Here is a 14,495-nt window from a genome sequence, read left to right on the forward strand (position 1 = left end):
ATAAGAGTAGTACAGGTGCCAGCTCGTCTGAGGGTGAAGTCACATTCAAGTTCTGCTGCAGAGGGCTTAGATGAGCATTTCAATGGAGTGATCTACAGAAGAAGGCTGATGGCTATGCACAATGAAATATTTTGAGCATTGGTAAGTCTGCCAGAAAGCCCCATGTCAATTTCAAGGAACATGAAGGAGTCTAACTTGGCAAAAATCTTTTTGCAGAGCTTCCAACCTATCCTTTCCAGTATTGGAGAGCTTCATGATTTCATTAGCTTACTTGCAGATCCAATCATCATGGAGTGTCTAATGGCCAATATCTCATATTTGTTTGCTGCAGTGAAAGTTCAGACTGCAGTCATGCAAGCTCAGCTTGCCACCATACTAACTCAGATTGAAGCCATTATGACTGTAGGAACCAATTTTCAAAGAGTTACACCATGTCACAGAAGTCCAGAAATCTGTCCTCGAATTCACTACTAGGAATTCTGCTTCAGGGAAACAGCAGTGGTACTTTGGAGCACAGAAGTGTTGTTCTGTCTCAGGATGACAGCATTCATCCTCCAAGCACCACCAGTCCACCAGTGCCCATGGCACTCCATGCCAAGATGGTCGAGGCTAATGCCATGCCTTCTAGGGCCAGAGCTTCTCAAGGCTGTCCTGCAAGGTCATCCAAAGTCTCTACCATTGAAAATCAGCAGCCTTCCCCCAACTTTCTGCAAATCACTGGATTGGCAGGGTATAGGAGCAGTAGTTGAGACAAAGGTACAGAGGTGACAGGTACTAAGTGGATATACAATGGTGATTTGTTGACTTTTGTATGCAATATAGAAACGTTTGATTCATAAATTTGCTTTGGAAGTTTTGTATTGCGGTGGATTTTTGGGGCAAAGCATTAATCACCTGTTTAAAGCAAATATGTACTGTAGACTGACTGATATTCCCAACGGCAGCCTGAAAGAGGACATGGGCAAAGTAGTTGAGGGCTTCATTGATCTTAACTGCAACAGGCAGTGCTGTACAGCACGTGCAGGGTGCAGTTTGCTACAGATCTTGCTGTAATAGGTGACAAAACCGCCCAAGAAAAACAAAACCTTATTACGCACTGCTGCTCCTCAAGAGAGCTGCATGCAGGTATGTTACCCTGAACCTACCAAATCTGCTAGGAAGACAAAGACCCCTGCCAGTGTGCTTTCCTCCAGCTGCAGCTTGGATAGCTCCTTCCCAACACTGTCACTGCTCTTGCCAGAATGGAATTCCCAGAAGACCAACACAAAGAAATAAGTAAATGTCAAAAGGCCTTAAGAGCTCAAAATGTTATAAAGCAGCTATACATAGGAAGTTATCCAAGTAGCAAAAAACATAATGTAATACAGACAAAATGTCTCCCAAAGCTTTCTACAGTATCTGAGGATCCCTTTAAATAACACCTGGAAATGGCGACCTCTGATTTTGTACCAAGCATGGTTGAAGTGCGAAAGCAGGAACTAGCAGTGACAGTAGCAACATAGGCCTGAATCTTCGGCTAGGCAAGCGGGGGTGGGGCCCGCTCGCCGAGGTTTAAAATGACACGGGGTGACATCAGGCGTGCGTCCCAGCGTCACCGTGCGTCGTTTAGATTTTCAGTTCTGCGGGCACAGAGCCGATTCGACTGTGCACCCACCAAACTGTCAAAGTCCTATTAGGGTCATTTAAGTAGCAATTAAACGAATAAACTGAGTTGCCCGTCCAACCTTAAGGCTGGCGGGCAGGCAAAGAGCCCGGGCGGCCTTCGCATTTATCATGGAACCTCATCCACGGGCGGGATGAGGTTTCACGAAGTATTTATAAATTGAATAAAAATTTTTATAAAAATTCATTGTCATGTCCCAGCTCATGTGATACTGTCACATGAAGGGGCATGTCTTAAAGTTTTTTCTTTTCTTTATAAAAATTTTGTGAACTGGGACTAATCTCTGTGGGGCAGCTCTATGCCTCAGGGAGATTTCTGTGCTCTTTTGCACGCATGCGCAAAACAGCGCAGGCCCTGACGCAGGGAACCCTCCCCTCCTGCCCGCACAGGGAGCGCTCAGCGCTTTCGGGTACATGTCACGCTGGGTGGGCCTTAATTGGCCCGTCCACGTAAAATGGTGGCATGGACCCGATTGAGCCCCCGCCTGCCCCCACACAACCACCACCTCCCCCCCAACAGGGGGAAAATTCTCCCCATAGACAGAGATGGAAAAGGGATTTGACCCTGATTACCAGATATTAATGATGCTCCAAGCTATTTCTAGCAGGAGCTTTGGTTGCCTAGATTGAGATCGCCTGAAAATTGGAACAGATGGAAATGCAGCAATAAGTCCACTTCAATTTCCTGCACTATTTTGGTCACAATAGGGCTCTCAACTTGTAAGCAAGTAGGGTGGTAGTGACAAGAAAATCACCACCAATATGTTCAGCTGAATCATTTCTACGCATGAGCGAGTTTTCCAAGGTTATTCAACATTTGTGAGGCAGGGCATATATAGTCACTTTTTTGGGCTCCTTTAGATCTTAGTTAAAACATCTGATGTAAGTTACCACTTCAGCTGTCTTGGTCCATCCCAGGCCCATTTTGGCTAGTTGACTGGGTACGGTTTGTGGTTGTTGCTGTTTCCCTCCAGTGGCTTCACTTGATTTTGCTGAGCGGACAGAGGTAGTCTTGTCCTGAAGAAATATTTCAAAAGCATTAAAAGTAGAATCACATAATAATATGCTGAAAAATCGACAAATGGTAAAAGATGTCTTTCTATCAAACCAGCTGAAATGTTTCCTGGCAAGTAGCAAAAAATGAATGACGGTGGATGGGCAGCCTGTTTATGCTCTGTCTGAGTTTTTGTGAGATGAGTTTAAAATTGGCTCTGATATGCCATGGCCCTTAGATCTTTTTCAACTTCACCCTTAGCTATTTAAATGCCACTGAAGAAGTTCTGTTTTTCTTCCTGTGTGTAGTCATTCACATATGTTCCCTCTGCCATTTATGTATTTTTCCTAAGCTGCCCCCTCAGGACCAAAGTGTTCAAAATCATCTGCAATTTTCTTCCAGCAAATGCAGCCAAATTCTTGAAGGCATGGATTTAACTGCATTTTTGGCCTGTCTTGGAAAAACAGAGGAAAATAAGGTAGGGAGACATCATGTTAAATTCCTAACCCACGAAATTGAGAGACAACCTTCCTTAATCCCCATTGGAATCAGACTGCACCACCCTCCACTAGCCCACCTAAGTGCAAATGAAGGCAGGTAGGTGTTTTTTGCTGGCATGCCACATATTCCTCTCTTACAGTCCAAGGCTTAACTCCAGGAAAGATTGCCTGCATAAAAGGGGTGTGGTGGCCCAGGAGGGAAAGGTCATGTGTGTATGCAAGTATTACAGAAGACTGCTGCTTGGGCCTTTGATGAATGATAGTTTTGTAACCTTTTTTTTGTTGTAGCTTTTATTATTGTCTTCCTGAGAAAAGCGGTTTAAAGCCATAGAAATAACGAAATTGTCCTGGGAACCTCAGCTAATAGGAGAAAGGGAAGGATCATCGAGAGTCACCATAAGGTGATATACGTCCCCTGCATCCAAGTAGCCAGGTCTCTAAGTGTACAGACCAGAGTAGTCCTATTTGAAGCAGTCAACTAGTCATCGCTTGAGAAACATGAGATTCCCTCCAGCAGCAGTATCTAAATTATGCTAGCATTTTGCCCAGGCCTTGCAGCTCACCCCTCTGAATCAAAGCATTTTCAGTGGCAGTGGAACTAACCATGGCTTTTAAACATCTACACCAATGATTCCTTTCAGGGCAGATCAGTGAACATTCTCTATATTCTCCAATTAGGAATCCACCACTTTTTGAACTTGGATATTGACAACTTGTGTATAGAGTGTCCCGTTTGTTTCCATCCTGATTGACCATTTTGCTCTTGAAAAAAGACGATTGAGGGGAATTTAATAGAGGTCTTTAAAATTATGAAAGTTTTTGATAAAATTAGAAAAAAGGGAGCATGCCTACTTGTGGTAAAGAGTATAACTAGAAACCATTATATATGATAGTCACCAAGAAATCCAGTAGGGAATTCAGAAGAAATTTCTTAACCCACGAAAAGTGTGTTACTGGTTATTCAAATTGGCTATAACTTAGGGCTTATGAAACATCCACATCTTTCTTTTCAAAAACTGATTACGGACAGTAAAGAGAAGGGAACAGGGATTTCAGTTCCTTCTCTTTACTGTCCATAACAACTGGGTCTGAAGCAAGTTTGATATTCCTTAAGTCTAGTGTGTAGGTTGCAGTCTGTTACCCCAATGTAGACAAGCCTGCAATCGCATGGTATGCTGGAAATTCTTGGTTTATTATGAGAGGGTACTTTTCTTTATGGGCACGAAGGATAAGGTGGAGTTTTTTAGATGCCTATGCAAGGTGGAACCAATGTACAGGAGGCTGACTCTTGTCTTAGTTGAAGTAGTTACCATGAAGCAAGTACCAGGTGGGCATGTGTTAGTCTTGTATGAAGGGAATCCATGGAGTTGAAGTGTAGGCTTAATATGGTGAAGCTCTTGTTGTAGATGTTTCTTTTCACTGATAGTGTAGCCTCTTCTAATGAGGGTGGTGGAAACCAATTGCAAGGTGGAAGGGTAATGGAAAGATCGGTAGATCAAGAATCTGTCAGTGTGAGTGGGCTTACAGCAGTCTTGTGCTGCTTGTATTATTCTTGTATTAGTGAGAGACTTGGCTATTCGAACGCCAGCAAATGGTATGAAAAGTTATTATTCCATCTCCATGGTAAAATGAATATTCGAATGTTGATTGTTAAGGACAGTAGGAAACTCATCTGTGACATCTGACTATACTTACTCAAGAAACACATCACCATCTATTCTGCACAGTCCATCAACCAGCCTGATCAATCATCAGTAAGATCCCACCTATATACCCATTCTCCACTACGCAAAACTTTCTTTCACCTGTTCCAGTCATTCCTCCAGACAATGGGCTGATTATGTTGCCCAAAACATTGTGGTCCACCAGTTCACCTAGGGAACTCTTTTAAGTTCTTTTTAGAGCAAATATGACATGGTGTAACTGTAAAATCATCCTACTCCATGTTCCTGTTCTCACCATGAAAACCTTCAGGCAACTTTTAAAGGAAATATTGCTCAACAACAACAGCTTAAATTTGAAGAGCTTCTCGTGTAACAAAGCATACCAAGGTGCTTCACGGGAGTATTACAAAACAAGTATGACATTGAGCCATACAAGGATTTTTGAAGGCAGCTTGGTCAAAGAGACAGGTTTTAAGGAGTGTCTTAAAGGAGGAAAGTGATGTAGAGAGGTGTAGGGAGGGAATTCCAGTGCTTAGGACCTAGGCAACTGAAGTTATGGTCACCAATGGTGGAGTGATTAAAACTGGGGATGCACAAAAGCCCAGAATTAGAGAAACACAGATACCTTAGAGGGTTATGGGGCTGGGGGATATTACAGAGATAGAAAGAGGCAGGGAGGGATTTGAAAACAAGAGTGAGAATTTTAAAATCAAGATGTTACGTGACCAGGAGCCAATGTAGGTCAGCAAGCACAGGGGTGATAGGGGAAAGAAGACTTGCTGCAAGTTAAGACACCATTCGCAAAGTTTTGGATTACTCATGTTTATGGAGGGGAGAATGTGGCAGATCAACCAGCAATGCTTTGGGATAGTTGAGTCTAAAGGGAAAGAAGGCATGAATGAGGGTTTCAGCAGTTCATCAGCTAATGCAGGGAGAGGTCAGGTGATGTTATGGAGGTGGAAAGAGCTGATCTTAGTGCTGGTAAGAATATGCGGTCGGGAGCTCATCTTGGGGATCACTGTGATACCAAGGTTGCAAACACGCTGGCTTAATCTTAGACTATTGCCAGGGAGAGGAATAAAGTCAGTCACTAGGGAATGGAGTTTGGGGCAGAGGCTGAAAACAATGGCTTCAGTCTTCCCAACATTTAATTAGAGGAAATGTCTGCTCATGCAATACTGAATGTCGGATAAACAGTCTGATAATTTAGCAACAGTGGAGGAGTTGAGAGAGGTGGTGCTGAGTGTGGTCAGTGTGCATGTAAAAACTAACACTGTGCCTTCAGATGATGTTGTAGCATTTGGATGAGAAATAAGAAGGGGCCAAGGATATTGGGGGAAGCATCAGAGGTAATAGTGCAGGAGCAGGAAAAGAACCCAGTGCAAGTGCTGCTTCGAAGAAGATTATTTACATAAGAATGCAACTATGTAAGAGCCGTCACACCCATCCGGAGGTCAGTGGGGCAGTGTTAGAGCATGATACTCTGGTCCACTGTGTCAAACAATAATAATGGAAGGGGAAGAGGGGGGAAGAGAGGGGGGGAGGAGGTCAAGGAGGAGGATTTCATTTGTGACTTTGATAAGAGGTGTTTTGATGCTGTGGTAAGGACAGAAACCCAATCGGAGAGATTCAAACATGGGAGTTCCCGGAAAATAAGAATGGATTTGGGAGGTGCCAACATGTTCAAGGACTTGAAAGGAAAGTGAGGTTGGCGATGGGACAATAGTTTGCAAGGATGATGGGGGTCAAGGGTTAATTTTTTGAGCAGTGGAGTGATGTGGCAGATTTAAAGGGGACAGAGAACCATTTACAATATTGGCTAACATGGGGGACAGGAAGGGGAATTGGGTGATCAGCAGTTTAATGGGAATAGGATTGAAGGAACAGGAGGTGGGTCTCATGAACAAGATGAGGTCAGAGCCAGCATAAGGGGAGACAGGAGAGAAATTAGAGAAAGATGTGAGTTCAGAGCAAGGGCAGAGGGGAGTATTGAAGGAAGCCTGGCCAGGCGGGCTACTGGGAGGGAGGGATGTGACAGAGGCAGGATTGTCTCAATCTTAGTGACAAAGAATCCACAAGCTCCTTGCACATGTTGTGGGAAGGCAAAGGGGGCAGGGGGAAGGGGTTTAAGAAGACAATTTACAGTAGAGAAGCCAGGGGTTATCTTTGTATTTCAGGATGTTTGTCATATCCTTTGAAGTCTGTGCACCTTGGACTTAAGGCTGCTGGGATAAAGGAACTACCAAGGTGGGTGGGTGGGGGGTGGCCAGAGTGAGAGACCAGGCTGAACCCAAACCCATTGCAAAGAATATGCATGAAATAAAGTTTAAGGCAGCAATTTTCATGGTCCCCTTCCTAGTCTGGCCCTTGACAGATGCAGTACACCTGACATGTACTTGGCTTGACCTGGCTAAGCTGCTCCCAATTCTGGTGGCCATTAACAAGTGTACAAGTGCATGTCATTAGGGAGGCCTGGATACCTAAAGATGGGAAACTTAAAAAAAAACAAGTTGCATTAATCTCCTTAAAAGGGACCACAGAAGGGAGCGTTCAGGGGCTGGAGTAGCAGGGGCAGTGGCGGCTGGGCACTATACCTGGATAACTGGATTAGTTTCCAGCAACATATGCCAGGCAAGGATCTGAAATGTATATGTAGTCAAAGAAACCATTGCCTGAAAAGTGCACTGTATATTAATCACCCCTGCTGAAAGGCTAAATATATGCTTTATTTTACAAAATCAAATGATGATTAGAGATTTGTAATGACTATCATCTTATAGCGAGGCATTGCAACAATTGAAATAATGCTTGTGCAATTATGGTGGAATACTCTTACTTTGCTTGAATCTGCTGACTTGTGTGATGTTGCCGATCCTGGCTTTTCCAGCGGCTAGAACAAAGGAAAGAAAGGAGAATTAGATTTTAAATGTAGTGATGTTTCTGGCGCTATATTCTGGGTGTTATTGCATGCAATGATGGTGGAAAGCACATGTCAGGATTCCATTTTCAGAAGACTTCAATCTTTTCCAAACAAAAAATAATGACATCATTGCTGCTCATGTTGCCATGGAGAATGTGCTTCTTCAGGCGCTGGATGAGCGTGCCCCCAGCCGAGTGTACCATGCATTTCGGTGCCTCTGTTGTACCAGAAGAATACATGATCAAAAGTGAGTGGTTGAAGGGCAGCTGCTCAAACTCCAGCTGTGGACCATGGTCTCCTTCCTCTTCAGTGGCAAGGAATTCATCTAGAAACATGCTGTTTGGAATGCATAATTATTTAGTGATTGTTTGAACTGGAGGAGTTACATAAATGTACCAGAAACAACCAGTGACTGGAAAGTGCAAATACTCAACTGGATGCAAAAGCATTGCACTTCAGTGGTAAAGTAACTCACTTTTGCTGACAATGTTGGCACTTTTAAACAACTTATTGTTGTTGCTGCCATGTAATTATTTTATTTGGTTTACATTCAGCCCCTGGTAGCCCAGGTCTAGTGCACAAACTTTCTTAAATCAGAAAGACACACAAGCCCATCCAAACAACTACATTTCCACATTTCTAAATAATGAGTTTTAGTACAGCATGCAACAGGTCCAATGACTCAACCAAATATTAGCTGCTATAATAACAAGAAACTTAGTTCAGATCACTTTTGTGCATTGACTGAAGTCAAATTTAGAATATTGCAGTTCATCCTCTAAACAAACTTATTGGTACAACTGCTTAAATCACCCCAAGGTAAATAAGTATAAGATAAAAAGTACTTTTATTTTAAATATTTTTTGTCTCTTGTCCACTAAAAAAGCACCAGAACCATTTTCCATTATTTAAGACGAGTGAGTTGCTGTTGTCATGCATAAAGAATTGGCAAGACACAAGGATGCAGTGAAAAATTAAGAAAAACTTCACATTCCATTTTTTTTTTAAAACAAAGAGCACACCTCAGAGAAATATCATAATAGCAGTGGTTTAGCTTTCAAAGCTGGTCTGCTTTAATGACATTTTTTGTTTTGGAGTCGGGGGGGGGAAGGGGCAGTGGTGGGGGAAAGAACATGCAAACATATGATTATATGGGAAACATGCAACATGGATGATCAGAAGTCTTTTCCTCTTTGTTACATTTACTTCCTATATAACTTGATGGTAATATATCATGAAGCACTCAAAGTTGGAGTGTAACAATGCCGCGTCTGCACACAGCTAATGTGTCATGGAAGGTCTTTTTTGCAAATTGTAAAGTAGGAAAGAGGACAAGCTCTTTGTCAATCAAACCATACTATTTTATGCAATGTCTTCTCTTGCAAAGAGGAGAAAACGTAATGAAGAAGCAGATAAGAAATTGTCATAACACATTGGGCGGAATCTTGTTGAGGGGTTGGGTGTCTCCCTGTTGGCTGGAGAGCCAGTGAAAGACCCATGTTGCCTCTTTTCGGGAAGGCCCGCTGAACCACAAGCAAATCAGGCAGTGGTGAAGCCAGTGGCGGGGCTTCCCATGGAATCAAAACCCCGAGGGTGCAAGTTTCACTACCAAAAGTTGCCAACCAGAGACTGGCAGCTCCGGTGCTCAGAGGCACCACTGGGTAGGCCATGGCTGCTGCCAGAAGGGCAGGCACCAAAGTCCCAGGATTTCAGATCAACCCAGGACACAGGTAATAGTGGTGGTAGGGGGGAACTCTCAGCAGACCCCCCTGCCCCCCACTTCCTGATGTCCAGTCCCTCGTGCAGGCACCAAGTGCCTTCAAATGGGGAAACTCCCTGCACCCCCACTGCTCCCAGAGGTGACAAGGAGGCCAAAGAGTTTTAGTTGCCATGCATGTTGCATGCTAACAGGCCTACTTGCAGCTGGTTAATACCACTAGGTCACTTAAGGGCCTCAATGGGCAGCAAGGTGGGAAAGTTGACCATGTGCCTTCCCTCCCAGAGCTTAATTCTGGTGGAGGCAGGAAGGCAGCAGGGTTCCACTGTCCTGCTTAAGTAAATGCCCTGCCCATCTCCAGCTACAGGACAAGATTCCAGCCATTGTATACCTGGAGAAATGGTATAAGTTCAAGACATTTACTTTCAAATGAATGTCCATGCTCTCATTGGATGATGAAGCAAAATGATCTAAAATTGAGAAGTTAACCGCGTCTGCATTGAGATTGATTTTGACAAGCTAGATGATGATGACTGCATTTTACAGTCATGCAGGAGAGACACTGAGCCAAGTTCGATGGCCCCAAAAAATGAGCCTGGGGATTGCTACACAGAATTAGCCCTCCCACTGATTTCAATGCTGGCAACATGCCAATTTCATGCAGCCTGTAGGCCTCATTGACTGTGCTATTGAGCGGCTGCAAGCCTCAGCAAGGGGTCCAAAATTGTGACAAAATGGTGCCCATTAAAGCTAGCCTGCACTACTTAAAGGGGAGGTGCATTGTGGCTGAAGCAGTGCTGGAAGCATTTTAAAACTTATTCTAAAATTTCTACTGTCGTGAAAAACATAAGAATGTCACAACATGGGACAGAGTGTGCTCCAAGATTCTCAGACGCTACATGGGAAGCCTTGGTCAAACAGGTGCGGAGAAGGAGAGACATGCTCTATCCACAGGTGGTCTGGAGGCCCTCCACACAAACTCTCAGAACGCAATGGGACCAAGTAACCATGGTGATTAATGCCAAGAGTCAAGTTTCGAGGACTTAGATGCTGTGCCACAAAAAGTTCAATGAGCTCAGATAAGTGGTCAGTCAGTGAATGGATCTTCAAATATCTTACCTACTAAAAACACCATGAGCTTCCCGCACTGCTCAGTCCACCACATTCACTTTACTCATCTATCAACAATCTCTATCAATCAGCACCCATACCTGACATTCACAGCTTCATCTCACACTCACACACTTAGCACTCTTGGAAGCTTCACATCTCACAGCTTGCACATTGCTAGCTAGTTGAACATGAGAAGTACATCACCCAAATATATTGTATGACACTCATTGACACACTTTTCTCTCTTGCAAGAGAGGGTGGTGCACAACCAGAGGCAGCAGGAACTAACCGACTGGGAACAGGTGTGACTGTATGCCTTTAACCCCCGCCCCCAAGAGGAAACAGTTGTTTTCATAATTGGAGCAGCCATAGTGAGGCCATTGGCAGCAGGGGGGCTGGGGCAGAAAAAGATGATGGAATCCTCATGTTCCTCTTCCTCACATCCCAATTCCCCCTCATTCCACATTTTCCTCTGATTTAGAAGCTGAAGATGCTGTAAGTTTGCAATACTTTCTTCCCCATCACCACCACCGTCCACAATCCTACCCTTGCGCTCTCTCATTTCAGGGAAGCAAGAATCAAGGATGCATGAATTGCAACCTGTCTGGCAGTGGTGGAGTACAAAGAACTGGAAGAGCAGGAAGACAGTGAAGAAGAAGAAACAATGTCATTCACTCTCACACTTGCAGCTACGAGCTAAGATATTGGCACCATGCACATTTTCAAGAATAACTGTCATGAAAAGCCGATTACAGCCATGAACTACTCAAGGCATATTGATTTTTTTAAGGAAAACCTGTGTGTTTTTAAAGAAATACAAGCAAGGACATTGGTCGGAGATGAAAGAAAACAGGCTCTGGGCGCAAGACATGGGTTTTCAAATCCTTACAGGAATAAACAGGGAAAAATGGGTTAAAAAGCTAGCTGGAGAACAGTGCACGGTATTCTGGTGTGCTGTGAGAGTGACAGCACAAGACAATCAACTAGTCACCCCTACAGTTACAAGCGAAGTCTCTCTCTCTGTTGCTGGAGGCAAGGCTCAGCAGAAGCCACAAACAAAAAAGGAAATAGGCCAGCCTCTATAGCTACCCTGCAGAACCAAGTGTCTCCAAACCAACTGTGAAACTGTCAAAGTCAGCTTTACCGGAATCACCCAACTTAACGGCTGCAACATAATGCATACAAGTCTCATGGACAAGCCAAAGACTGACTCGTATATTTTTTGTAACTTTTACTTGGTCTCTTAGATTATGATTTCTGATCTGTGTATGTGTGTTGCATTTTTTGTTGGCTTTTGGTAACTAATAAATTTACTCTGACTTTAGCTCAAGAAAGCCTGGTTAAGTTGGCTCCTTTTAAAAAATGAATACCTTTATACTGGGAAAAGATATCTCCGCAGGGAAGGGATCCCTTTTAGATTAACCTTGTTGCAACCAACTGAGGGGGTTGAATAAAGAAGGAGAGCCAGCTCATTCCTCCTCACCCAGGAGCATAGCAAAACTGGGGTCCCGTTTGGAAAGTTAACAAATTGGGGGACCTCGCCTGGGGACCAGTCGTAACGTAACTCAGAGATATGATCTAGGTGGTGAGACACTGGGCACAAATGGCCTGCAGACAGGACATAGGCAAGGCTAGTGCAGGTGCTACCTTTCTAGAGGGTGTGGTCACCTACAAGTTCTGCTGCCTTGGATTCAATTAAGGACATCCATGGGAAAGGCTACAGAAAAAGACTGATGAGCATGCAGAATGAAATGTTGGATGTATCAGTAAGACTGTCAGAAAGTCTGTGTGCAATTTAAAGGAGTCCAGAACCAACCATGCTCTGGGTAATGTACAGATCTTGAAACCCATCCTTTCTAGCATGAAATGCTGGCCAACTTCAATGGCACATTGTGGATCCAGCCATGATATAGTGTATTGATGGTCGCTGTTTCAGCTTCCATTGAAGTGAAAGCAGAAGCCTCCCAATGTCTGGGTGCTGCAGTGGAAATTCATTCTTGTTTCATGCAAGGTCAGCTTGTTGCCATCCTAGTTATATTCAAAGATGCTTGCAGAGTGTCACAAGAATCCAACAACCTGTCCTCCAACAAATTAATAGAATTGCTGAGCTGCCACCCACAGGGAGTGGGAATGGGAGTGGGAGTGTGCCATAGACCATAGGACAAAATTTTACAATCCCCTGCCCACTGGTTTGAAGGCAGGTGTGGCTCAAAATGCAGAGCTCAGCCTGCATGCTGCCCACCCTCCCACCCCAATCTGTCTCCTGTTTTAGTGGGAACATTGGAGGTATTGGCAGCCCATTTGCCCTTGGGCCTATTGAGGCCCTTAAAAGTGGCTATTATCTCATTTCACACATGCTGGTATTTTACCCATGCCAGGTGGGTAGCCCAGCAGCTTTTACAGCATGGGCTAGTCCAGGCCAAGGGGGTTGGATGTCTTTTAGGGGTCCCCCCACAAAGTCTAATCACGCCCTTTAACAATCCCATCTGGTCTCTCAAACCCAGACCTTCACCCCTTTCATCTCATTCCCTGGGGTCTGGCAGTCAGACTCTACCAAAACCCTGGACTCACCTGAAGTCCGGCTCCATAACCGTTGCTTCTTGGGGACTGCCCGTAGTCCCATCAGTGCCCACCACTCAAACCTGGCACTACTGGGACCACAGTGATGCCAGACTGGCAGGCAGCTCTCTGAGGCAGAACATCTTTCTCAGATGGGGACAAAAGTCCTGACTTTAGGCAGTTAATGTCCTGTGGAGCATTAAATGGCTGCAAGGCAGCCAGTATCAGCAGGAAAGCGTCCTCCATCGCTGTTTGGGTGATGGGGCGGGAAATCCCACCATCCGAAAAATCTTGCCGATAGAATGGTCACAACACAAAAGGCTGTCATTCGGCCCATTATACCTATGTTGGCTCTTTGCAAGCACAATTCACCTAGTGCCACTCTCCCACGTTTTCCCCATAGCTCTGCAAATTTTTCCTTGGATCTAGATAATGGTGCAATTCCCCTTTGAATGCCATGATCGAATCTGCCTCCACCATACTCTCATGCAGTACATTCCAGACCCTTAAAAAATTTCCTCATGTGGCCATAGCTTCTTATGCCAATCACCTTAAACCTGTGCCTTCTGATTTTTGATCCTTCCACCAATGAGAACAGTTTCTCCCTATCTGCCCTGTCCAGGTTTATACTTCCTTGTTTTTGTACTCTATACCCCTATCTATAAATCCAAGATCCCAATGATTTGTTAACAAATCTTCCAACCTGTCCAGCCACCTCTAATGTTTTACGCACACGTACACTCCAGGTCTCTCTGCTCCTGCACACCCTTTACAATTGCACCCTTTATTTTGTTGTCTCTCTCTGCGTTCTACCAAAATGAATCACGTCACACTTCTCTGCGTTAAATTTGACCTGACCCATGTCTGCCCATTCCAGAAACCTGTTTATGTCCTTTCAAGCACCACACTATCCCCCCAGTTGACGATATTTCTGTTTTGTGTTGTCTGTAAATTCTGAAATTATGCCCTGTACACTAAAGTGCACATTAATGGAGTATGAACCTGTTGTCCTCTCTCAAGATGACAGCATTCATCCTCCCACCACTGCCCCTCCATTGGTGCCCTTGCTGTTACCCATCAGCCAGTCCAGGCTGTTGCCCCATGCCAAACCGATGCAGACCAAAGCCTGAGCTGCTCAAGGGCATCCTGCAAGGTCACCTGCAGTCTCCTCCACTATAATTCAGCAACATTCACCAGTCATGCTACAGTGACTGGGGTAGCATTGCACAGGAACATTAGGGCAGGTAGAGGCACACGGAAGACACATGCTAAGGGGCTGCACAAGGATGACTAGTTGACATTTGTCTGCAGTATGGAATGGTTTGATTTACAAATTTGGTATGGAATGCTTATTTTGAGTTGGCTT

The 14,495-nt window shown here is 44.4% G+C and overlaps 1 protein-coding gene across 11 annotated transcripts in view; it reads right to left on the reverse strand.

Annotated features, from left to right (window-relative positions):
* Positions 1-14,495, reverse strand: part of cast (calpastatin) — a 228,683-nt gene that overhangs the window by 116,766 nt on the left and 97,422 nt on the right. For all 11 annotated transcript variants that reach the window (XM_041185929.1, XM_041185937.1, XM_041185934.1 and 8 more), the window contains 2 exons: positions 7,657-7,710; positions 2,554-2,679 (listed from right to left, as the gene is read on the reverse strand). In XM_041185929.1, coding sequence (XP_041041863.1) covers positions 2,554-2,679; positions 7,657-7,710 — 180 coding nt within the window. The remainder of the gene's footprint in view (positions 1-2,553; positions 2,680-7,656; positions 7,711-14,495) is intronic.

Source organism: Carcharodon carcharias, chromosome 4 (genome assembly GCF_017639515.1).
Source record: "Carcharodon carcharias isolate sCarCar2 chromosome 4, sCarCar2.pri, whole genome shotgun sequence".
NCBI lineage: Eukaryota > Metazoa > Chordata > Chondrichthyes > Lamniformes > Lamnidae > Carcharodon > Carcharodon carcharias.